Source organism: Vidua macroura, chromosome 9 (assembly GCF_024509145.1).
Source record: "Vidua macroura isolate BioBank_ID:100142 chromosome 9, ASM2450914v1, whole genome shotgun sequence".
Classification (NCBI taxonomy): domain Eukaryota; kingdom Metazoa; phylum Chordata; class Aves; order Passeriformes; family Viduidae; genus Vidua; species Vidua macroura.
Window position 1 is genome coordinate 15,737,619 of NC_071579.1, and position 25,571 is coordinate 15,763,189.

At 37.3% G+C, this 25,571-nt stretch overlaps 1 protein-coding gene across 1 annotated transcript in view; it reads left to right on the top strand.

Annotated features, from left to right (window-relative positions):
• The window catches only part of ARHGAP29 (Rho GTPase activating protein 29), a 49,436-nt gene extending 26,371 nt beyond the window's left edge, over positions 1-23,065 (top strand). Inside the window, exons 4-23 of the mRNA XM_053985421.1 lie at positions 4,066-4,162; positions 4,521-4,593; positions 8,258-8,318; positions 8,898-9,035; positions 9,323-9,387; positions 9,828-9,938; positions 10,049-10,129; positions 10,421-10,609; positions 10,849-10,986; positions 12,233-12,423; positions 14,230-14,396; positions 14,946-15,074; positions 15,259-15,357; positions 16,861-17,024; positions 17,258-17,446; positions 17,591-17,728; positions 18,666-18,898; positions 19,657-19,963; positions 20,129-20,237; positions 21,196-23,065. Of these exons, the coding sequence (XP_053841396.1) occupies positions 4,066-4,162; positions 4,521-4,593; positions 8,258-8,318; positions 8,898-9,035; positions 9,323-9,387; positions 9,828-9,938; positions 10,049-10,129; positions 10,421-10,609; positions 10,849-10,986; positions 12,233-12,423; positions 14,230-14,396; positions 14,946-15,074; positions 15,259-15,357; positions 16,861-17,024; positions 17,258-17,446; positions 17,591-17,728; positions 18,666-18,898; positions 19,657-19,963; positions 20,129-20,237; positions 21,196-22,094 (3,578 nt within the window). The 3' untranslated portion in view covers positions 22,095-23,065. The remainder of the gene's footprint in view (positions 1-4,065; positions 4,163-4,520; positions 4,594-8,257; positions 8,319-8,897; positions 9,036-9,322; positions 9,388-9,827; positions 9,939-10,048; positions 10,130-10,420; positions 10,610-10,848; positions 10,987-12,232; positions 12,424-14,229; positions 14,397-14,945; positions 15,075-15,258; positions 15,358-16,860; positions 17,025-17,257; positions 17,447-17,590; positions 17,729-18,665; positions 18,899-19,656; positions 19,964-20,128; positions 20,238-21,195) is intronic.
• The last annotated feature ends 2,506 nt before the right edge of the window (positions 23,066-25,571 follow it).

The window sequence follows — 25,571 nt, forward strand, 5'->3', positions numbered from 1 at the left end:
AAGAATTGAGACTTACTGAAGCATCTTGCTTGGAACCTGTTTAGATTCCCATTTCGGTAAGTCACTTCCCATTCTGGCACAGCATCATATTTGTAGTTATTATTCCACTCAATGCCTTTAAATAGTTGATGGCCCCAGAGTACATGGTTCTCCTGATCCCATGCTGAATTCAAGTTTTGTACTCTTCTTCTGCTCTTAATTACAGCCTTTGACTTAATCACTAGAATGAATACTGATTCCTGATAAAGCAGAAAATGACACTTGTCTTGTAGAAGTTTCCTATTTAAGCATAGGCTTTTTTGCAGTAGTTCTGCATCAAAAGAAATACCTCAAACAAGGGGTAAAAAACGGAACTAAAGGAATTCAGTTTTGTAATTCAGTGAACATCTGTGATGATAAATTTTGCTCTGAATGAATATGGAAGGAGTAGGAAACCATTCCTTGAAATTGTCTTGTTGGCATCCAGCTCAAATTGAGGAGGCTGCCAAACCTGGTAGTAAGTACAGGCTAGTGAAATGATATGGCACTAAGAACTAAAAGTAGAGCAGTGGGGCTTGGACAGCCTGTTGATCTTTTCTAGAATACAAGACTATTCTTCTGCCTATTTCCAATCTCCATACTATTGCTCTTTTTACTTATGTTCCTCTCCCCATTTATTTTACATATCTTTGAAAAGAGAGGTAATAACAAGAAGTATTACAAGCACTCAAGTAGGCATGTATAAGTAATAGAGTCTATCTTTTTTTTCAGAGAGGGAGTGATCTTTTGGTCTTTATTGGGTTTTTGTTTGCTTGAGTGGTTGTTTTGTTTTTGACATAGTTCTGTAAGGTTTTTAAAAGCACTGCTGTGAGTTTAAAGATAAAATTGGTTGCATAAGTATTCGGTTCTAAGAAGTCAGCTGGTTGCTTACTTCTTATAAGTCAGCTAGTAAAGCATGGATTGAGGATGTGTTCCTGTCTAAAAAAATACATGGTGATGCTATCATATATATCCATCATGTATGAGAAAACTGACCTGCAAAGAGCAAGCTCTGCAGACAGCTGGCAGGGCAGCTTTGCTGCTGTCAGTCCTGCAAACTTGTGCGGACTCCAGCATGGCTGTGTCCCACGGGCTGTGTGCCTGTGAGTTCACTGGGAGCTATCCATCACCTTTTAAAGGCCCTGCTTGCCCTTCAGTCTCGACAGTTGTCAGCCTTCATCGTTTTAGAAGCATTGATCAAATGTCCTCAGGCAATACTTCAACTTCTGGGATTCTCACTTCCAAAACCTTCATGGCTGTTTTGGGTTCCCCAGCCTGATCTCTGCTTGATTGGAAAAAGTTTTGATGGCATGACCCAAGAGCTGAAACTGCAGCATACTGCAGCATTTTAATGAGATTGCCAAACCCGCCTCAGTTTGAAGATAGCTTTGGAAATAGAGATCCACTGCAAGCTAAGCTTGCATTTCTGGTACTGGATTTGGAATTTCAAGTATCATTGTCATATGATTTTCTGAAGTTCATTATATGTCATCTGAAATCTTGCTTTAAAAGAGTTGTCTAGTTGTATACTTGCTTTGAAATCTGCAGAACTATAGATAGGTAGCTGTCATTTCCAGACATAGCAAGATTACTATAGTTCATTGTTGTCAGTAGCTATTGTGTGCAGTCAGGATGTCCTGGGGAAAGAGAATGCGTGGTTTAAAGTTGACGTTAAGTACATCAGCATTCCAGCAGTGGTAAGCTAGAAAAAAGCTGGTGGTATTCTACTGAATTACTAAGAGATTAGACTAACCTGTTTTGGGAGAAGTGAAAAGAAGTAAATCTGAAAAATTATAGATTTGTTATTCCTTTTGTGATGGATCCTGAAAAGAAAGGATTTCTCTGGCATATAAAGTGTAAAGCTTAACAAAACTCTTCCTGGAACAGGAAGGCAGAGTGAAACAGACGGCATTTCTTTAGGGAAAGGCTCTCTATATTAATGCCTTGTTAGCTAGTGAAAGAAGTGCTCTCTCTCCGAAGACACCGCAGCTAATGGATATAAAAATGTTTCTGTGGTAAGTGCTTTGAATACATAGACAATTTTACTAATTCCTTCTAATTTTGAAACAGTTTGCATTTCATGCCAGCTCTTAAATGATTTTTCCAGTCATTAGGGACTGGTAATCAATAGGTTTCCTTGTGACTGTTGTTGCTTAATGATTTGGAATGCAAAGTTTAGTCTTACGCACAACATTATTTCTGGAAAGCTGAGGTTTTTAACTAACCTGAATTAAAAAAAAAAAAAAAAAAAAAAAGAAATCCATTGCTATTTACAAAGTTATTAAAAAAAAAATCTGTGGAGCTTTATCAAATCTCATTTCAAACAAAGGTGCCAGAGGCTTTTTTTTTCTTTGTAATTACAAAGTGTAGCCGAACGAAGAGGTAGGAGAAACTGTAATTTAGTAGTGAACTGTGTCAACAGAGACTGGCAATGTTATTATAATATGCAATAATTGGTTTTTGCTGTGGGCTTGCTTATTACAACATTATTTTGTATATGCAAATAATTGTAAAAATAGCCCATGAGAAAAATCTGTATTTTCTGTAATAGCTTTGTATAGATAATTGTTATTAAAAGTTGATCAAGTCTGTTGCCATACTGTGTAAAAAGGAATGGATTTAACGGTGTTACTTTACTGGTAAAAAAACTTTTCCTTTCACAAAGGAAGTCTAATGGGGGAGCAGATGACTGTACTTTCTTTGTTTGTTACCCATTAGTATTTAGGCACCTGGCAGGAAGTTTGAATACTTTTTAAAATTAAAGCCTGTTAATTTTCCTGAGAAAATTTGTATAGAATAGGCAACATTTTAACTTTCTTTTTTTTTACTACTTCTACAAGTTATTGTATTCTGTTAGTACTTGAAATTTAAGGAAGACAAATTAACCTTGTTAAATTTTGCAGAAAGTGATGTGAGTTGAGTACCTGTGCATGTGTCATTGCAGTACCTAAAATAGGTGTGAACATGTGTGACTTAAACATCTAGAGAATTAAGAATATTGCATTGCTTAAAAAGAAAACTTTAAAAAACCCAGTAAACTGAAAAAAAGAAAACTTAAATACTAACGTGAATTTGTCATTTCTCACAATGTAACTCTGGGAAAAACTTCCCTCCAGAGGATACAGCTTCAGCTCAAAGGAATGTATGCAGCTTTTCTACAAAATATCTCCCAGTCACCATTGATTAAGGAGTTAAGTTGAAACCAAACAAAAATGGTCGTGCTTTTTGTCTTGTCCTTTCTCCCTCCCTCTTCTTGTTTAGTAGCTGTTAATAGAAACTCTAGATGAATCATTCTTCTTGTCTCATTATTCCAGCTTGTCACAGAAGTGTGCTAAATGCTGTGTTGAGTAGTTAAGTACTTGATCACCACTTTAAACCATCTAATTTGTCCAGCAGCACTCTTTGGGACCACCAATAGTTATGCTGAGTTTCTTCCCCACTTTTAACAGGAAAAACTGAGTGGCTTTTGCCAGACTGTGGAGGTAATAATTGAAGGGTTTTGCAGTGGACACCACCTTTTGATAACTTTCTGCTTGCCTGTACTCAAGCCAGAAATGCTGTGTTCTGGATTGTATTCAGTTGAGGGGGCACCCCCACAAACTACTGCTCCTGTTTGGAATTCTGAAATTTCTACTCAGAAAAGAAACAGCTGTTCCAATATCTGACTGCATTTGTGAGCTGCTTGGTGGTGGTGCTGCTGCTGTGTGATTTGACTCTGGTTGGTAAATGACTGTTTTTGTTCATGCATTACCAGCATTTCCACACAAAGCTGCTCCTTAAGTGGGAAGATACAGGAAGTGCAAGAGTACTCTGATTTCATTGTGGGAAGCATCTGGATTGTGTTAATTTTTTTTCCTTTAGTGTTTACTTTCTTACTAATCTTCTTTAAAACCATGTTTTTTCAATTATTCAGAAAAGCATAATGTTGCATGTTCTGTAGGAGACTTTGAGTATTAAATTTGTCTCTAGGCCTGGTAAACTTGCTTAATTGACCCCACCTCTCACCCTTTGGTTTTCTTTTTTCTTTTTTTTTTTTTCTTTTGCAAGCGGTGAACTTCAAAGAAGTTAATGAAGAAAATAAGCGAGAACTCTTCAGTGAAATATTTTCTTCCATTGAAACATTGGCATTCACCTTTGGAAACATGTAAGTTGGAATCCAGAAAGAGTTTTTAAAGAACTCAATGAAGCCAATTCATAAGACACAACAATAACAAAAACTTTAGTTTTCTTTTGTACAACTATTTTCTGATAAAGTAATTTAAATTAGCTACATCTAGAACAATTTTACTATTTGGGTTTTTGTCAGTTTGTTTTTCTTTTTTTCTTAATAAGGAAATCTAGGATGGTAGAGAAATTGCAAAGAATATTAGATGTCTACTAAAAACAGTTTGCAGAACTTTTAAAGGACTTAGTAACACACTCTGAATTTTTGAATTCAGTGACACAGAATTGCTTGGTGAGGTAAAGTAATGAAGTAACACAATTCTTTGTTTTTCTGGCAGTGTATCAGACTTCCTTATGGGAGATGTAGACAATGGCTCGTCATTGGGACTTCCTGTATCTCGGAGAAGTCGGGTAAGCTAAACACGTTCTCTTGGAGTGTAAAATGTAAAGGAGGCTTCAGTTCCACTGAAACTCTCTGCATCGTTGGGCTGGGACACTTGGAGTCATCTGTGTGTTAAAACAAGATTCAACGCAGGAAAAATGTGCATTCAATGTATTCTCAATTCTAAATGATAATGATGACTTGACAGGGCTACCTGCTGTCGTTGTTTTTGAGATTTTTAAATTGGTTAAGTGAAAATGGGAAAAGTAAGATACTTGAATGATTGCTCGCTGAACTAGTTAGACCTGTTAAACCTGGAAACCAAAGGGTTAATGACTTCATTTTTGGCTTTTAAAGACTAGTATTTATGACAAAATTACCTTTTCTTTTGGTACCCAATTTGTGCTGTAACTGTTTCAGTAACAATTCACTAAAAGAACTGTCAATTTACAGGTAGTCAAAGAAAAACACTAACATTTGAAACTTTTTTTTTAAATACTCTTGAAGGTATGATTGAAAAATGCTCAGTACCAAATTCTGTTTTGAATTTTTGTGTATTGAGAAGCAGACTTTCAGGTAAAAGAAATAAATTTAAGAGTTACATGCAAGGAAAATACAACTGATAATTGGTGTGTATTACAAGCGAAGTTGCAGCAAGGTTAAAAATGTTAGATTGTGCATTTTTTAAAAGGCTTTGTTGAAACATACTTAAAACTTAGCATTTCTTCACACAGGCTTGTGTGCAGCAAGCCATGCAGCTACAGCTGAATAGTCCTTTCAAACTTTCACTATATTTGATAATCCATCTTTTTCCCATGTGTGTTATCTCACAAATTCTACTTCTGTAGCTGCTACAAAACTTACCTTCATAAACAATATGGAAGAAAAGTAGGCTGCTAAGAAAACTGGTTCCAGCAAACTTCAATTTAGGTCACTGATAAAAAGTATGAAATAAATAGCATAGCACCCAGCATCTCATGTAAATTAAATGAGATTATTTGAAGAAGTACTGGTTTATCTAATTGGTTCACCAGCAAAAGGAAGGTGCTGATTTTGCAACATTTTTATCTTGAAATGGTTTTGCATTGCAAAAATATCTGCTTGTGGAAAGAGATGGTCTTATATATTGTACTGTGAAGTGAATGATTGATTGTCTAAAAGGTCAGTCTTCTGAACATGGGGGTGAGGGGAAAGCCAAAATTACAAATTTTGGAGCAGGTAGGGTAACATACTTTTGTAACATACAATTTCTTAGAAATCTGTCCGAAGTGCATTTTCATTTAGGCAAATAAATGCACATTTAACAGGTGAATCATTTTACTTTGATTTACAATTCAGAGAGAAATTTGGAGGCCAACTAGGAGTTGAGTGTTAAGAGGAGTTAAATGCAAAATATTTAATAGCTGTTTAACTTTTTCTGTAGTTGTGTGTGTTCAGTGATCATAGCAGCTAGCTGTATTTTAAACAGAGCATAACATATTGTAGATTGTAACATGTAAATACTTTGAGGGCCGATTAAGGAGAAATATTTTAATTGCCTCTTTAGTTAGGGACCTCCCTAATTAAGCTGATGAGGATGGCTGCAAGGAGGGGGGTGGGCAGAGCTGATCTTGCTTCTCTTGACTGCAGGGGAGTCTACATTCTTTAGGCATTCCACTTGGAAGCTTAAGTTAAATGATATGTATAAACCCTCTTAGCAAATGCAACTGTTCTCATTTTAGCTCTTGTAGTTCAACCAGATGCACAAGGTGGAAGGAAAGATATTTTTAATTAAAAACAAAAGCACTTTAACGTATACTGGAAGAGACCAGACAGGCATGTCTGACCTTTCATTACTCAACAAGCTATTTGAATGCTATTTGGTGCTGTGCAGATCTGAGAGCATAATAAAGAAGAAGGATAAAATTTTCAAAGCGTGTGAAGAGATTTGCCTGTGTTAGGGTGAGAGTTGGGTAATGAGGGGCAAAAAAAGGCAGAAGAGACTGGTTGAAGTTGGAAACGAAAGTCAGGGTTTTAATTTCTCTAGGGCTACTGGGATGAGTCATTGGGTTGCTTGAGGGGGGCAAGCTGTATGGATCATGTTCTGCTAAGTTGTAGGACATAGGTAAAAGCATTTGTTCATGCTTGCTTCTAAAATTTGGTATTACGTATTTGCAATGGGTGAATGTGAAAGAATGAGTGACCTTTGATTAGCTGCCTTAACTACTGTGCCTGGTTTAATGGAAAGGAGTGAACAGTTTTCAGGACTACAATGATATAGGTCTTATAGAAATGGGAAAAAAATTTTAGGACCAGAACTTAAAAGTGCATCAAGTTAATATAATGTATAGAGGTTTTCTAATTACTATTTTTTTCTCCCCTAACAACTTTTAAATAATCTTGAAGACAGTAATACTTTATATAAAATCTGAACTAAATCTAGGAATTTTCAAGCCTTCTCTGCAACCAAATATTGGTCCATTGCTAGATTCCGATTTTAGGGGTTTTGTACCAGTTTAGTTGGGGACGCTTTGGATAGATTTCCCACCTGTTCTGGAAAAGCCCTTCCATTTTGTTGAAACTCTCTTGTGTTAGACAGCCACTGTAATAGTAACAAAGCAGGTCTTTAGGCTGTAGTTTGATTCTATTTGATGTCATTGATGATTAATACCTTGCATGTTTTGGTCTTTGGAAAAGCTGCTTCTGCTGTGAAGTAAACAATGATTCTTGAGAGATTTTTGTGATTTATGTTCAGTTTTCATTTACATTAAAAAACCCCAACAAACCAAAGCTACTTTCATCATTGATAACCATGCTCCGTTTTAGTGAATGTCTGAAAATAAACCAGTGCCGAAGTCTAAATGGAAACAAGCTGTTCTTGCAAAGCTTAAGGGCACTTTGAAGCTATTTCTTGGCCTTTGTTTTCTGTCTGCTTTGTGCTTAAAAGTTTTCAAAAGTAGTTTATCCATTTAAAATTATGTAGGGTTTGATGTCTCTTTGTTTTGGTTTGGCTTTTAAGGGGGTAGTTGTTACAAAGCAAACTTTTTATTCATTTAAATTTGTTGAGCAGTCAGGTCTACAGCACAGTCTTTACAAATAATTCAACTTGAACAACTAAAGGGGTAGCAAAATGCAGTGAGGACAAAGGTAGGGGATGATGTGATGTGCTAAATTCCTTTTATTATTGGATTACATTCTGTCAGGTTGTACTGATTCTCAGGGCTTCATTAGCAAGTGTTACTAGTCAGCTGTTGTGCCTACAGTGCACCACCTGCAAGTAATTTACAAAAAACTTTATTCCCTTGAGGAAGAAATACAAGATTATAATGGCTTGTAGAATGGTGTCTGTTTTATGTATCTGGCATTAAGTCTGTGTGAAAAGGTTTTTAAAAGATAGGTAGGGATTTAAGAAAAGCTGGAGCTCACTTAATTGTTTAAAAAATCTGGTAGATATTTAACTCTTTCATCACAGACTTTCAAGATTGTTGATATAAAGGTATATAATGATTCCTTGCTATTTTTTTTTTTCATTTGACAGCAATGGGAATTTTAAAAATGTTGTGCCTTAGATGAGAGGGAGTGATGGTGCAGTTTGCTTTATCTGCTCTATCTACAAAAAAATGAAGAGGCAGCTAATGCCATTTATGTTGTTAGCTTTCAGTTCCAGTGAGAGATTTTCTTTGCTAACTTAATGTTTTATTTCTTGTGCACCAGTCTTTTGAGAATCTTTCTGTGGAGTCTGGGGGTTCACTGCATGAAAGGGATGATATTCAAGGTAGGTCATTCATTTAACATTGATAAACACTGTTTTGTAATCTGTGGGGTTTTTTCTTATAAAAATGTTCTAAGTTGGTTGCTTGGTCACTTTTTTACACCTATGCTGTCTTTACAACTTCACTGTGGGGGGAAAAAAAAGTTCTTGCAAAGGTTTCATTTTTTTGTAAATAACCAACCCAGGTCGTTTTGTTTTGTTTTGTTGTTTTGGTTTTTTTTTTGTTTTTGTTTTTTTTTGTTTTGTTTTTGGTTTTTTTTGTTTTTTTGTTTTGGTTTTTTTTGTGGTGGGGGAGAGGGAGAAGGCCTGAAGCACCTTCTGTGTGTTGTCATATGATTGGTGTTTGGTTGGGTCACTTTCTTGAAGAAAGTTATGCTGACCATATGACTACTCCAGATAAAATACTATGACCCTTTAATTTGTTCTAAAACCTCTGTCAGTCCTGTTTAGAGTCAACTAGCATTAAAGACCAACTCAAGATCAGAGCTGCTTAAACATTCACAGTTGGCTAATACTGGCTTTGCTCTCAGTGTGTGGTCATGTCTAGAAATCACTTCTTTGTGTTGGATGCTTTATTTGCAGGACATCTTCGAGCAGAGGAGGTTGATAGCATGCTCCTAAGAAATGACAGTGGAATTGAGTCGGCTCTGTCCTATGCTAAAGCATGGTCAAAATACACCAAGGATGTAGTCGCATGGGTAGAAAAAAAGCTTAGCTTGGGTGAGTGGCTCTTTCTGGCATTTAATCAGCTTTGTCATGATGAAATTAAATCTGTTGTCAGGCCTCTGTGCTGCAGACTGTCAATAATGTGATTTCTAAATTAGTAGCTGTTCCGCTGAAGTGGACAGAGCTATCATGCATTTCCTATAATTAAAGGCCTGTAACAAAGTGAAGGTGGTCCCCTCTGTAGTCTGTTTGTTAAAGGAAGACTGTAAAAAGCATTTAGCATGTGTTATAACTGTTGTTGTGTTATAATGTAAACAGTAACGGTGAAATTTTTTTAACAGAAGTGGAGTGTGCTAAAAACTTAGCAAAAATGGCTGAAACTGCTAAAGCTGTTGTTGGACACCAGGTGAGTGTATAGCTAAGGGGTTTATCGTAGTCTAAAATCTTTATTGGATGGCTTGCCCAGGCGTAAAACTCTGATGTTGAGAAATGGATTTTTAAGCTGATACAGAATTGATTTATATGATAAAGCAGTGATTAAAAAGATCTTCATTTAACAAATGGAAATATGTAATGGAAATTTGTACATATAATATTATTTTTGTTGAATATGCAGATCCATAATATTCTTTTTTCTGACTAATATTTTGTATGCTTTGTGATTCGGTCTTGTAGACTTTTTCCCTAGTAAAATGAATCACAGATGAGAAATTAGTAATTTTCTACATTCATACTATTTTAGTAAATAATTTACTAAATTTAATTGAAAATCTTCTTCAGTTATACAGACATTTAGAATGTCATTACACCTCTGTCTTACCTAGACCATGTTTTGTGTAATTTTAGGATTATATGCCATTCCAGTCAATATTCATTAATGCTTTTCAAAATGATATTGAGAACAGTCAACTTTGGCAACAAACAGCTGCTGCTCTCCAGTCTAACAAATTTGTGCAGGTATGTTTAAAGAAAAAGACAAAAGTATATATAATTTTATAGAATATTTAAAAGAACAAACTTCCAGCCTATATGCCTTTTAATGTACTCCGTTAATGTTTCCTATCTAGCCTCTTCTTGGAAGGAAAAACGAGTTGGATAGACAAAGGAAAGATATCAAGGACCTTTGGCAACGAGAACAGAAAAAAATGGTTGGTAATTTTTTCATATCTAAGTGTTCAGTCTAGAATTCTTCAAAAGGATGAAACTTTGAAACTAGCCTGTTAAGCACTTACATTCACACAGTCTCTAATGCCTAGTGAATGTAGATGTAACTGTCCATTTCATGGCAATCTGGCATTTGTAAGAGATTGTCTTTCAATGTCAATGTGCTTGGTACTGCATCATACAGACTGTGCATAAGTCTCTTTAAACATCCCATTAAATAACTGAAAAATTAATGTTGTTTATTCTTCTCCTTTTTCTTTTGCTGCATTCTGCAGCAAGAGCTGGAAGCTGCTCTCAGAAAAGCCAAGTTGCTGTATACACAGCGTCAAGATGAGTATGAAAAGGCAAAATCCTGTACTGCTCGTGCTGAGGAGGAGCAGCTTAGCTCAGGTGGAAGCTTCGTGAAAGATTTCAGCAAGCAACTGGAGAAAAAACGAAGGTTAGAAGAGGAAGCTCTTCAAAAGGTAGAGAGGTTTCATTCCTTGCTTTTAAAGTTAAGTCTATACTGGTTCTATTAATGCTTTCTCAAGGAGGGTGTTTGAGTAAGTTGAGTTAGCATTATTAATTTTAATCATGCTATGCTCCTTTGGGTTTTTTATCTGAAAAAGGAATCTCACATACAAGCATATTGAGTGGAGTTTTTTCTTGCTTCTAGTATCAAGGCCTGTAGTCCATCAACTCTTTATACTTGTGTTTTCTTTAGGCTGAAGAAGCCAATGAACACTATAAAGCAAGCATGGCAGAGGTTGAAGAAAAAAGAAATTATTTGGAAAGCTTTAAAAGTGATGTTTTAACACAGCTTCGGGAGCTTATTTACCAGTGTGATCTTACTCTTAAAGCTGTAAGCATGGTTTTTAACATATTTTTGCATAGATATTTATATACTGTTAGAAGTAAGAGAAGGCCCCATAAGCCCCATTTTAAATAGAAAGCTTTCAAAGGACAGATATCAAGCCAACAGAAAAATGAGGAAAACTTTTAATCTATTTGTGTTCTCTTTCTGGTAGGAGTTAAAAAAAATGTGTGGGGGGGAGTCTTGAACATTTCTGGGTGTTTCATAAGCTGTTGCCTTGCAAGCACCCTGACTACACAATCCTTACAAAAAATCTTTTCAAAATTTTGATGGCAGTAGTGTTCCTCTGTTGTTTAAGAGTTGCTTAAACTTTCTTTGCTTTGATTAGTGCATTAGCAAAGATGTTTGGATCAAGCCCAGCATGGATATTCACACACTTCAGCCTTGCTGGCAGTCTCAGTTACTGCAGGATCCATTGTGACTAGTAGAATGTGCTAATTTATTGGTGTAATAGAGAAGTGATGGTCAAAACTGCATATGACATGAACAGATTTTTTTTAAAAAGCCTGAAGAATGTAAGAACTCATTATGCCAAGGCATGTTTGGGTTTTTTTTTTTGTTTGTATGTTTAGGTGAGACAATGAATATTCAATGCTGGCACAGGGAGGGAAAATAAAACATCAAACTGAACCCTGCTCCACAAGCAACCCTAAAACCAACCCATTAAGAACAGTAGAAAGTATAGACAGACTTGTAAGTCCAAATATATTTAAATTGCAGACTGCTTTGCAATCTGAAAGCTGATGAAGCAGTTATGCAGTGTCCCCCTTTTCTGATAAAATCTCTTAGAAGTGTAAGGTAACTGAATGAAGAAAGTGTTCAGTTAATCTGCCTGCTGGGACAGAGATTTGTTGATTTCATGTCTCAAGACATTACGGAGCTCACCTGGGTTTGGAATTCCAACTACTTCGTTCCAGAACATGAAAAAAGCTCTTCTGATAGCAAAAGCCCTTGTTTATCTTGATCAACCCAAAGTGAGAAGCAATTGGAATTGCCTTTGCTGGTGGAAGGGTTCAATAACCCAGAGAGGAGAGAAATAGTCATATCTCTTACTAGAGATGAAGCTTGTGCAATTCTCCTGAAAGTTGACTGTAAAAAGTAACATGTTACTATTTTCTAGAAGTTTTCGAGTCTTACTGTTAAATAATCTTCTGCTAGGGTATTGAGTTGAGCAAAGTGTAATCTAATTAGTTAGTAAATGATCTACAAATAATGAAAACCTTTCTCCCAACAGGCAACAGTTAACCTGTTCCAGCTGCAACACGCTCAGGTTGTATCTCTGCCAGTTAACTGCCAGTCTCTCTGTGAGAGTGCCAAACTCTATGACCCTGGTCAGCAGTATTCAGAGTTCGTGAAAAGTTTGCCAAACGATGGTGTTCCTGTTGAATCAGGTTGTTTTGAAACCCAGAGTTCACAGATTGATGGGTAAGTGCCAAAGTACAGGAGGCAACTGCTTAGTTTAAAATGCAACACTTAGGCATAGGTGTTTAACAATAAAACAGTATTTTTGGAGGAACTAAAGGAATCCTGGTGTTCTACCGTGCTTTACTATTCTTTGTTTCATCTTTTAGATGGTAGATTGTAAATAATTTTGACATTAAAATCTACCTCTGAATTCTAAGGCAGAATGTCATTTCATGCAATAATACTTGCTAAAACATTGACAATTGTTGTGCAAGACTTGACTTTTTACTATTTTAATGTAGATAGTGTTTAATACAAAAATTTAAATTTTGATCTGGTAGTGTTGTGTGGCATTAGTACTTGAAAATCAATTTAGAAAGTCTGAAGAGGTCGTTTTCCTTTTCTACAAGCCTTGCTGCTACATACAGTATCTTCTTTCTTACTGTTTACATTTGGCAACTTTTTGGCAGGAAGTGTTTCTCGATTTCTATCTCATACTATGTGCCTAAAAAAAGCTCAGAGTCCATTTGTAGGGACATGTTATAACTTAATGATTTTTTTCCAACCTGTATGAAATAGAAGTTTTTGTTGTTAAACAAAAGATCCAGCTAATGTGGAAGTAAAGACTTCAAAATAAAGACAGCTTCTTGTGTCAGCATGCCAAATGCTTTTCCACCTTTAATTTGTTGTAAAATGGTCATCTTGGCACTAAAGCACCAGAATATTCATTTCAATCTGTGTGTTTCACAGTTCTACAGGAAAGCGTCGTCATCGTTTTTCAAAAGGAAACTAAATACAAAAAACCAAATGCTTGAGTCAGACTTCTACCAACAAAAGGCAGGAAATTCAAAGTTAAAGCTGAGATTCTTAATTCTTGTCTGTAAATTTCCTGCCTTTTAAGACTGATTTAGGCTATACTCATAAACTTTGACTTTGGGGGATTTAACTATGTAGCTCCCTGAGAAACTGATGAGCGTGAAATTTCCAACACTTTGTGTGCTCTCCCAGCTATTTACTGCTTGACATTTATAGGAGCATGTTTTTTCTCCTCCTCTCTGCCCACCTTTTATTTTCTTTGTCACAGCCTTGTGATTCTTCATGTACTTGATCATTTTTATTGTTTGAGTCTGCATTAATTTAAGGGACTGTTCCCTGAACAAATGCAAATTTGAATGTTTTTCAGTCTCTGTTTCCCTTAAGGTTGATAGGGTAGAACTGGTTAAGGAACAGCTTCCTGACTGCTAAACTTGGCCAGCAGGCTATTTTGTCCCCAGGGTGCTTCAGCATTTTACATTAATTACTGTTAACATTATTATGTTCTTACAGTGAGAGTGGATTTTCAAAATGGATTGACACGAACAGCCTCAACATGTCTTCTGTGCATTTAAAAAGCACAGTATGTGAACACCTGTGTGTTTATAGGTGGATGGTCCTGATGGCTGGTCAGAGAACCTTTTGGAGGGGAAAGCATAATCATAGAGTACAATGGCTTCTCATTATTCTTACCTTCAGATGAACAGATAGACTGTTTTCAAAGTCTGCAAGATCATGTTTATAATACATGAAGATGTGGAAAAGCTGATTCTCTGTGTGGAGAGAAAACACTGGGAAATCTCATCTACTTAATTGAAAATAAATGGCCACTTATAATATTTTTATTTTTTAATTTTTGAATTAAATGTAGTTATGAGAATGATGTCAAAAATATATGTTCATGAATTGTAATAAAATGTAGCATTTTTCATGCCCAGGGATTAAAAAAATGCATTCCTTTTCATGAATTTCTGTCTTATTCATTCTTCAAATTACTTTTTTTTCTTTCTGAAGGGTTTTTAATAAGCAATCAACAAACAGCGTCCATACATCCCATGGTAATTTATCTCAGTGTTCAGGAGATTTTCCTGTTCAGACATTAGATGATGTGGGAAGCCCAGTTTATCATCGTTCACAAAAGGTTAGAGAGAAGAGATCTTCCAGCAACACAGATATTCCAGGTAGTTCTTCTAATTTTCTTTTGGAGTTCAGTCTCTAAATAAATACATTTTTAAAAAAAAACCCTTAAAAATGCTTGGTGTCTCAGTCAGAAATGTAACACTGAAGGATTAAAAATGTATTATAAAGTTCAAAGCCTATGCAACATATGTACTTGAGTATAATAAGGACAAATGGAAAACTGCCTGTGCCTAGATCCTTTGACAAGAAAGGTGAGATACAATTCAAACAGCTAGTACTGTCAAACTCAGTGGACTAAACTCTTTTAATTGAAACTCTAGCAATTGAAAATCCATTGGTTTTATAAATTTCATGTTGATTGCAGGTCTTCTGCAAAAGCACAATTGTCAAGTTTCTGAAATGAGTTTTCTTAGCTCCTGAAACTTTTACAGGAATATATGCCCTGGGGTTTTTTCACTATATTGCATGTTCATGTAACATGTTCATGTGGAAATTTTCTTATTTTGAATATACTCATAGTTAGTTTTCAATTAAAAAAGAAGTAAATTTTGTCTTTGACATTTGGAATTAGCGAACTTTCTTTTCAAAAGCAGTGCGAGGGCCACCACCGCTCAGGTCATGGTCAGTTGGCAACCAGAGTGGAGGAATGTGCAGTGACTCTGAAAGTGCAGGGGGGAGCAGTGAGTCCCGATCCATGGATTCTCCATCTGCCAGCCCAGGTACGGCTACCCTCACTGCTGGACTAACCTGAAGTCCTTTCCCTGCACTGTTTCACATTAGTGAAGACATCATTGTTAAATAAATAAGTATTGAGCAGAACATGTAATGAAAAATGAACAGTTGGGTGGGACTGATACTTACAGCTTCCTGAAAATTTTTCTCATCTGCTTTTTCTCATCATAGGGGATTTTAAAAGACGACTTCCCCGAACACCTTCCACTGGGACTATGTCATCTGCAGATGATCTTGATGAAAGAGAGCCACCATCTCCTTCAGACTGTGGTAATGTTGTTTCTGTACCTGAAGTCCCCAAAGATGCTTTTAGTTAGTGTGTGGCTTTTCTTTTTAATGGTCTTAAGAATGGTACTTTAACAAGGTGTGATTGCCAGCAGCATTGTTTTTCAATACAAAAAGCATCCACTTCAGGTTGACAGATGAAGAATAGTGTTCAAGTAATTTTTATGAAGTGGTGCAGAATTGCCTTTATATGTTTAGGTTACTGTATGGACAACCATAGAACACTTCTAGTGTTGTCACCCTCTTGAGGTAAAGCAAATGATCCACTAACCATTCCCTCCAGACATTTGCATTTAAATTTAGCTCCATACTGAGTTATGTAAGATCACTTCTAAACTTGGGAAATGCACCAATACATTGAGTTGATAAGTGGCAAATTGGAAAAAAAAGTGGAACCAAATGTTTAGGGTAGTAACTGAGATTTTCTCCTTTTCAGCTAAGATAAATGAGTTCAGTAATGTCTGTCCCAGATTTGACCAGGCCATTTCTAATTTTCAAATGAATTTTGACTGTATAACGACAGTGTTGCCACAGGCATTGAAACCTGAACAACTAGATTATCAGAAATAGTTCCGTTGTATGTCTATGGTACTTAAAAAGTAATTTTGAAATTTGTGGCACTTGCTCAGTAAAGCCCTTAGGAAATTCTTTACTTAGTCCTTATTTCCTAAATGTCTACTTTGCCTTCTGGGAATGAACCTGTGGTAAACAATGCTAATTCAGATCTAGACTTAAAGTGTGGCAATGTGTTACTGAATGCAGGCTTTCATTTAGAGTAGTATTGTTTAATCAATGCTTGAGCATTTAAGAAGCTTTCTGGGCAATTAAGTGAATGTGATAATTTTAAGTTATCTGTAAAACAAAGGGGTTTGGTTCACAGAGTTGTTGATAGCATTTTAAGTAAATTGCCTGAAAAAATTTGGACACAAAAACAACCAGTTGCTATTCTTTTTAGTGTTAGAATCCTCTAGAAAATACTTGACGTTTTTACAGGAAACTCAGAATTAGTGATTTTTTTAAAATTTATTTTATGAGGCTGCTGCCATGAGTGTGTGTTAATTCTTCCTTGCTGCAAAATACTCCTTTTTTAAGCATTTCAGAAACACTAAAGGCCAAAACAAGCCATCTTTCATCCTCTAGTACAGGATTTTTAAATGTATAAAATTAAACTTCCATGAATTGTTGCCTGAAATGCAGGGCAGTTGGAATTAAATGTCCTAATATTTTCACATTGCCACAAACGGAATACTTAATAAGGGAAAAATGATTGTTTGATTCTGCTTTTACACAAGATTGTTTGATAGTTAATGTCTCTGTTATGTAAACTGCAACATAGTGTTGCCTCCTTGTGATTCAAATGTTTTTGATTACTTTGATAGTTGCCATTACTTACAGACTTGTGTTCTCCAGCCCAATTCTAAAAAATCAGAGTAACTACCACCCCAGTAGTAGATATTAAAATGACTATAACAGGGAAATTCTCTTCAGGTTTAAATGATCTCACATCTGAAACTGCAAATTCTCCAGGACCTTTTAGAAATGCTAATATGTCCAAAGCAGCACAAACACACAAACTACGGAAGCTGAGAGCTCCATCTAAATGCAGAGAATGTGACGGCTTAGTAGTATTTCATGGAGCTGAATGTGAGGAGGTAAGTTGAAAATCAGTTTTAATTGCTGCTTGGGATTTATGTAAAGTTGGGAGTTTTGTTTCTGTATAAAAACTGGAGTTTGTGACTCGTATAACCACATGAACTTAAGGCAGAGGCACACCATGCTAACAAATTTTTTGTTTTGCTCATATATGGGGTGAGAAACAGCAGAAATATTTCTTATGGTGTTGGATTGTATCAAGCCATGTACTTTTTTGTTTCTTCCCCTGTAGTGTTCACTTGCATGCCATAAAAAATGTTTAGAGACTTTAGCTATTCAATGTGGGCACAAAAAACTTCATGGAAGGCTTCACTTATTTGGAGTTGAATTTGCCCAAGCTGCTAAAAATATTCCTGATGGTATTCCTTTCATCATCAAAAAGTGTACATCAGAAATTGAAAGCAGAGCACTGAATGTCAAGGTATGCCCAAGTTTGTTCATACTTAAGTTTGACACAATCTTAAAAAAAAAATTCTTTTAAGATTTTAATGTTGTCAGTATCATCTGTGTTTTTCAAGTTCCATTTCCAAATTGAAATAGAGTTGTGCTCGTCTTGTCATTTTAGGGCATCTATCGTGTGAATGGAGCCAAGTCAAGAGTTGAAAAGCTTTGTCAAGCTTTTGAAAATGGAAAGGATTTGGTCGAGCTCTCAGAACTCTATGCACATGATATCAGCAATGTTCTCAAGCTGTATCTCCGCCAGGTATGGAATTGAGAGGTCAGATGGAAAACCAAAGTGCTGTAGTATATTTCTTCAGCACAGTGCAAAACAACCACCCCTTTTCAGCAGTCCTACAGCAGCAAATTAAACAAGTGCCTTGTATAACTGCAGTGACTTCATTATTTGCACAGGGAGCCTGTGACAAGGGCTGGGAAAAGTGCTGGGATTACAGTATGTATTCTATATGGAAATTGTGGCTTTCTTTAGTATCATATGCATAACAAGCTTTTATTTGTCTACTCATAGTAGAGTTTATTTCTAAAACCTTACTGATTAGTGAATTTGCTTGTCTTACATGGAGTTTAAAAGATTCCCACATTCTTGCCTCTTCATGAAGACAGATGCTGATACATTGCTGTTAATACCCGCTAACAAAAATGTCATGAAGCACTCATAGTGGTCACTTTGTTCATTATGGAGGGATTATCCATATTTTTCTTCTAAAACAGCTTTAAAGCTTCATAATTTAATTTTCTAAAACAGTTTCAATATGTATGTGAAAAAAATGAAGCTGCAATGTTGCCCAGTGAAATTGAGTCACTCTCAAAATGTATTAACCCTGAAAGGAATAGCCTTTAGCTGGATGGTCCTGTATTCTTCCTCATGCTGGCTGTCAGAGATGAGCATTCCAATCCTATGATCATCACCATTAAGTGATTTTGAAATAATTTTTTTTTTTTTTTTCTTGAAATCTTATTTCAGTAAATTGTGATAAATGCTCAGTCCTGGAGCTATTGTGGTAAAGGGTTAGCAAATGGTATCTGGAAAAAGGTGTAGATTGGAAAAAGGAAAATTGGGGATTGAGCTCATGAGCATCATCAAAGAAAAGATGCTAGACCAGAAAAGTTGAAGAAAAACAGGAAGGAAACAGTTAAAATTCAGGTTTAAGTATGTTTCTGAAATGTTCCTATTTCTTCAGCTTCCAGAGCCCTTGATTTTGTTTCGGCTTTACAATGAGTTCATTGGACTTGCAAAAGAAAGTCAGAATGCTAATGAGGAGTTGGATGCTAAACAAGCTAGCCCCAAAGCAAAGACAAGACAGTCACTCTGTATTGAACTGAATAGGATCATCATTAAAATTAAAGATCTTCTGAAACAACTGCCTGTACCAAATTATAACACTCTTCAGTACCTTATTGGACACCTTCACAGGTAAGAAAATACTTTAAATGCAAACTGATGTTGTAAACTTAACTGCTACATGCTGCATGCTAGGAATCTCTTGTACCTTTATGATGACTGTTGAGGAAGAAGTCATATATGCCTTTGATGACACTGTTCTGTTGCTGGAGTTTTTCCCATGTAATGAATTCCCAAGTGAGAGAAGAATACTAAAGGGAAATAAAGCAGGGAAAGCATTGGCCTCCATTATTTTTGATTCTCTGCTAGCATTGGGGTCAGTAGTAATTTATGTCACATGCAGGGATCTAAATATGATTTAAATTGTGATGTAATGAAGATAGGGCAGTGATTTGGTGGCTATTAACAGAAAACAAACTTGTATCATGTCTCTTAATAACCATTCTTCATATTTCACTTCCTTGTCCTCCAAATGGTGGTTTGTATGATGATGTACTAAGCCAATGATTACCTATAAAAATGGGTAGTACTGGGCTATGTTATTACTTGGAATGAGAGACATTCTTTTCCCTAACTCCAGAAATGCCAAATAGCCACAAATAACTTTAACAAATAGGACATAAAAACACCCTGTGTGGTAAGTTCAAGCCACTGTTAAATGTGGTTTGCACTGCAGATTCTGCCTGCGTACCAAACCCACTCTGTTTTTTTATTGTCTCTTACCCTCTTTAGACATAAGATTTTAATATCAAAAGTATTTCTGAAATAATAAAACCCTCTAACACTTGGGGATTTCTTTTGCTTTGGTTTTTTTCCCCCTCTTTGTGCAGAGTTACAGAACAGTGTGATGAAAATAAAATGTCAGCCAGCAACCTTGGCATAATATTTGGCCCAACTCTGATCAGACCACGTCAAACCGATGCTACAGTTTCTTTGTCATCACTTGTGGACTACCCTTATCAGGCCCGAGTAGTGGAGCTGCTCATAACATACTATGAAAAGATATTTGATGTCTCATTAAAACCACTTCTAAGTGCTTCCCATGCTGAAGAAACAGCTGGTACAGTCAGAGTTGCTTTATCAGCAGATGAGAGGGAGCCACAGCAGCAGAGGAAATCGTTTGTTTCTGTAAAGGAAGTGAGTGACTCTTTTGCTGCCACACTGTTACCTGTGCCACATTAACTTGTGTGTTAAATTCTGGAGCATTCCAGAGCATATTTCTAATAAGTCTTTGTGGGTTTTTTTGATAAGGAGTGCCTTTTTTGTTGAGCTCTCATTTACTTGTGCTCTGACTTTTGTTAGCAGGGTATTCAAATAGTTCCATGTGAAAGAGCTCCAGAAACAGCTGCACTCTTTTTGGAATCGAAGAATAGCAAGAATAGAAAAGAAGAAGCAGATGTATCTGTAACTGGTTAGTATGCTGTTAAATTTGGGTGTGGGTGAATAAGGAGCCCTGGATGCTTTAGATTATAGTGCATGTAGCTCTGCAATATAGACAGAAGCAAGTGATAAAACCTGTTCATCACTTTTTGATATACTGTTTATTTTTGTGATAAGAACAGAGAATTAAATCTTTCTAAAGGCTTTTAAGAAATCTGTGTTTATGGAATCAGAGCTTGAAGTATTTGGTAAGAGAGTATAACAGTGGCTTGGTTTCTCCCTTATTTTAAAGAAAGCAAACAAAAAAAAAAGTCCTAATTATGCTGTGACTGATTTCTGAAATCCACTACAACGCTGTAAGCTAATACCCAGCAATTTATGTATTTTGACCACTGTTCCCCCAAAATTTATATCATTGCCACTCACTGGAACTACACCAGAAGGCTTTGGAAAGACTAATTGTCTGACAGGATCATTAGAGCATTTTGGATATCAATATTTCTGCTTTAAAAAAGCCCAGGTTTGCTAACCTAATTCTAACACTGAAATTTTTTCGCTGTTTATCTGCCTACGCTACTAGAGGGGTTTGGTTTAATGTAGGTATTATTTAATGTACTTCATTTAGGAGTAACTATACAAATTCCCTTCTAATTGTGCTGATTTTCGTCTGATGTTACCACTTCAGTCATGTCCTGTACATCAACAGTGCGACATCCTGAAACATACTAAAACTGAAAATGTTCAGGAATGGCAAAGAACCAGCCGAAAAATGAAGTGTCTCTTTGTTTTCTCTTTGGTTACAGCTGTACAGTATGTGTTTTACTGCTAGTGAAATGCTTACATTTGGTTAGAGTTGGGTGTTGCTAGTATGTATACAAGCTATCGCTAAAAACTGCTATCCCATTAAAATACTACCTAGCAATGGGTCATTGAAGTCTTGCTGATTTCTCTTGGCAAAAAGATCCAGTCACATCTGTTTGTGTTTCTAGGTGATGTTGTGAGTCCAGCTTCAGAGAAAGACAGTGATCTATTCATTTCTCCAGGTGAAGACCCCTGTAAAGTGAACATAGTTGCTGTAAAACCCAACCGTCAGATTGCCAAAGTTCCGTTGCGGGCTCCAAGGACCAAGCCATTGTCTCGCCCTGTCAGCCTGCCTGTAGACCGAATACTTCCTCCGTGTGTTTTGAATGAAAGAAATTCACGAAATGCAGGGGCAGTAAGTTCAGAGAAGCTGGGCAGAAGCCCTACTATTGAAGAAGTCTCAGAGGTGAAGGCACTCCCTGCTGTTGATACCTGTTGCAGACTGCCTTGTTACGACACCCAGATGCTGCGAAAAACTTGGGACAAGCAGTACAAACAGTATGATATCACAGCAAGGACAGCAATGATAGTGACTAATGTGCCCCAGGAAATCCGAGCACTTGAGAGTGGAACTGCAGGTGCTTTATCATCATCAAGCAGCCTTGATAACAATTCAGCTAAAGCCATTCTTCCTTGTAAGCCATATTCTGTTACCGGGTCAGGAAGGACAGCAGCAGAAGAGAATGGTCCTGATGTTAATCCTCTTGCTGCCTTTAGGGCACCAAGAACATTGCAACCACCCCCAGGGACATTTTATAAACCACCCTCTAACAAATCAAAAGAAAATGGAGATGGTTCTTCTGCTAAAGCTTGTGCACCCACCAGTGCTAGCTCTGTGCTCCCCCAGGATAATACTGTGAAACTGGCTAGGAGCTCTGCACTTCCATCAGGTGATGCTGAACAAAACACAAATGAACAGAAATCTAGCTCAGAGGATATTCACTCCACAGATCTGAAGCCTGCTTACCATAGACTGAGACCAAAAAGGATCCAAGAACTGGAACACAGGGAAGCTCACTTTGTATAGGGTGCAAATTCCTCTTGGACTATATGCAATTTCTTGATGTTGCCCAGTTGAGGCTTCCCTTTGCCCCTTTATCCTTTGCCTTCCCTTGAGAATCCCACTTTTGTGCCATATTGGAGTTATTTTTATATATGCAGCATTTTAAAAATGGGGGAGGCCTGGGGAACTGTGAATTAAATAAGTCAAACTTTTTGTAGTTCAGTAGCTTTCAATAAAGATGTAATACATTCCCAGTCTAGACACAGTTAATGGGTTCATTGAATTAAGACACTGAGCTTCATTTCATTGTGTGGAATGGAGTGCTTATTCGTAGGGAAACAGCTATTTTTCTTAATAGATGTTATAATAAAAATGGAAGGTTTAATGTTCACTGTCTAAGCATAAACCAAAGCTTGTGCTTTGCTCTGTAAAAGCATTTGTTCATTTTTCTAATCTGTGCAATTAAAGCTTTGCTCTCAAACAGGCTTACATACTGGCCAGCATGGCAATAGTTATGTATCATATGTGTATATTTTAGGCAGACATGGTTATCTGTTGCCAGTTTTCTCTGTTGTCACTTTAATTCTTTTTTTTTTTTTTTTCTTGTACAGCAAGGATGCACTTAACTGAGCTTTACTATTCAGAAGCAGCAATCAATTCACATCTGGTTTCTTGTATAGCTTAGTGAGTGGGGCAAATGTGCACAGCCTTTCTCACTTGGGTGCCCTTCTGGACACACTCAGGTGCCCTGGTGCTGTCTTTCCCAGGTGAATGAAAAGGCAGTGATTTGCTTGCTAAAGATCAGTTTTACCACTTAACCTGGTGTAACTGAAATGAAGAGCTTTGTTTCCAAGTTTCCATGAAACAGATAAAAATAACCAAAAATCAGCATTAGTCGGTGCATCTAATGGTTTTCACTTTGTATTAAATGGTTTTTATGTGTACACTGTGTTATATTTACTTTAAAATATATTAACTTGTTAACATTTCAGTGACTCTATGGCTTCTATATCTGGATTTCTTCTAACTTATTAAAATACAGATGTTTGGCCTTTGCAATAGTGTAGTACTCTCCTGCATGTGTCTTCTGGGACTAGGGTGTGGCACACTTTATGGGATTACAATTAGCATGACCCTTTCTTGCATACTTGCATACTATAGAGTACAGTTGTTTTAGCATGGTACTTTCTACTGCTGTAAGCACCAAAATGACTCTCAAAGGATGGCAAAGATGAATCACTTTTCTGTTTTTGCAACAGGAAATACACTGGACTTTAATACACCATTACCTCTGCCAGTCTTCCCAAAACACCACAGATAAAATCCACGCTCTGTTTGGTGGACATAATCTGATTTTGTTTCCAGAACTCACAATGCTGGACTTTGATTCCTTGTCGCATTTCCACAGAAGCAGGACTTGCATTCTTGGCCAGGGCCATCCTATTACGGGATGGTTCTGGCCATGCTTGAGGTCATTTCTTTGGGGAGCTATCTCTTATTACAGAAGAGCTGAAAGGCCCAGATGCTGCTGTCTGCCCAGACTGCTGTTGGGAGTTGCAGATCAAAATTTATGGAAAGGCTTCTTGACATAGATGGGAATTTGTTCTACTTTGACAGTGAAGGAGTGGACTATATGTACCCCACACAACTGGTTAATGAATCATTAAAGACAGTGTAGTGTACTTCATAGCACTGTTGTGGAAGGATCAATATTGATTAGGACCACAAGATAGCAAAATAATTTGTGAATTATCATTTATTGTCTCACAATATTTGTTTCAGCATGTCTAACATTGGATATGGTAATGGCTTAAGAAATTAATTAAACTTCTCCATTTAATAATTTCTTAATTAAATAAAGCTGTTGAGCTACTGTGATGGAGGTCTCTAGTATTCCACAGGCTCCTGAGGGAATTCCAACGGTGAATACTGACCCATGAGAAACAGACAAACGTTCTTAATCAAGTCATAATACCAGTTATTACTGGCTCTTGCCATACTCCTTTTTATGTAACATCTCCTTCCATATTTTGTTAGTCTTAAAGGCTTCTTCTGCTCTTTGTAAGATGTTTCCCACAGTGGGCTGGGCCGGCAGCGGGGAGAGCAGGGCCCGGTGCGTGTGGGTGGAGATCTGTAGGTGTTTTACAAACCCGTGTTATTTCAGGAAAAACATCCGTTGCAAAAGATGATTTACATGTCCCAGCTTTATAATGCCTTCAACTGTTTTTATGTAATGCAAGCGAAGTACCAAGGGCACGACTCTGGAAACGGAAACCTCTGGAGCCTATGTACGTGTTACGGCTCCGCTGCCCGGCATGGCGCAGCGCAGGAGCGGCTGCGGGGTGGGGCCGGCGGCTCTTTCCGAGCCTGCCCTCCAGCCCGCGGGCAGCGGCGCAGGCTGGGAGGCGGTGGCTTCGGGGCCACTCTGTGACTTCTTAATTTGTCAATTTTCTTAAACATTTGGTCGGCGGCGTCACGGCCGTGTTGTATTCGGGCCCGTGCGCTGAGGGCGCGCCCGCCGTGTTGAGGGAGCGAGATCCGGCGGCCGCCCGAGGAGGATGAGGAGGCGGCCGCGGCAGAGGTGCCTTACACCCAGTGCAAAAAACTGGTTTCCTTTGGAACTGGAAATGTTTTCGTTGGCCCCTGTTGTTTCTTTTGGTTCAGATGCAGATTTTCCTCGGTCTTGCTTTGAAATGGCTTCACTCCAATGGAAGTGCAGCAATCCTACCCGCCTGGCCCAGGTGACAGGCTGTGGATCACACAAAATGCCAGTACCCTGCAGCTTGAATTCTGGGGAGGAAACATCTTGCTGTCAGATTTGTTTGGTAATTGCATTTTCTGAAGTCGTAATGCACTGCCTCATCCCTCTTAAAGCTTTGGCAGAGTACCGACTTCTGTAAGTTGCTGACCTAATTAGTCATGACAGCTGTTTGTTTAGCAGGGCCTCTGGTGCTACCAGAACTACCCTTCTGAAACCATCTTCTCAAATACGGGGTTTGTTCAGATCTGAAGAAATACAGAAATACCAACATCCTGTTAAAGGCTCGATTGTGCTTGGGTAGGTCATATTGGATATTTGGGAGGATTTTTATTCATGAGTCCTTAAACTCTCACATTGAGCTGTTCTGCATCAAGCAGGGGATTATAACAATCTCCTTACAACCGAGCAGTGTTATTCTGCGACTGCTAACTGCATCTAAGATATGTGTTTCTTTGCTGCCAAGCTGAACATTCCTTCAGAAACCTTTCTCTTTCAGCAGTGCTCACAGATGAGGTAAGCTTTTGTGGTTAAGTTTTCAAGGTTTTTGTTGCTTCTGTGTACGAAGTCTGTGTTTTGCTTGCAAATCCATGAACTCTTTAGCTTTGTGTAGCAGAGGCCTAATGGAGCTAATCTGAAAGCTGACACGAAACACTCTGCGAAGGCAGCACACGTATGGTAACGTTGGTAACTTAGCTCAGAGTGTGTTTGTACTTTTTGAGTGACTTTGCTACATACCACTG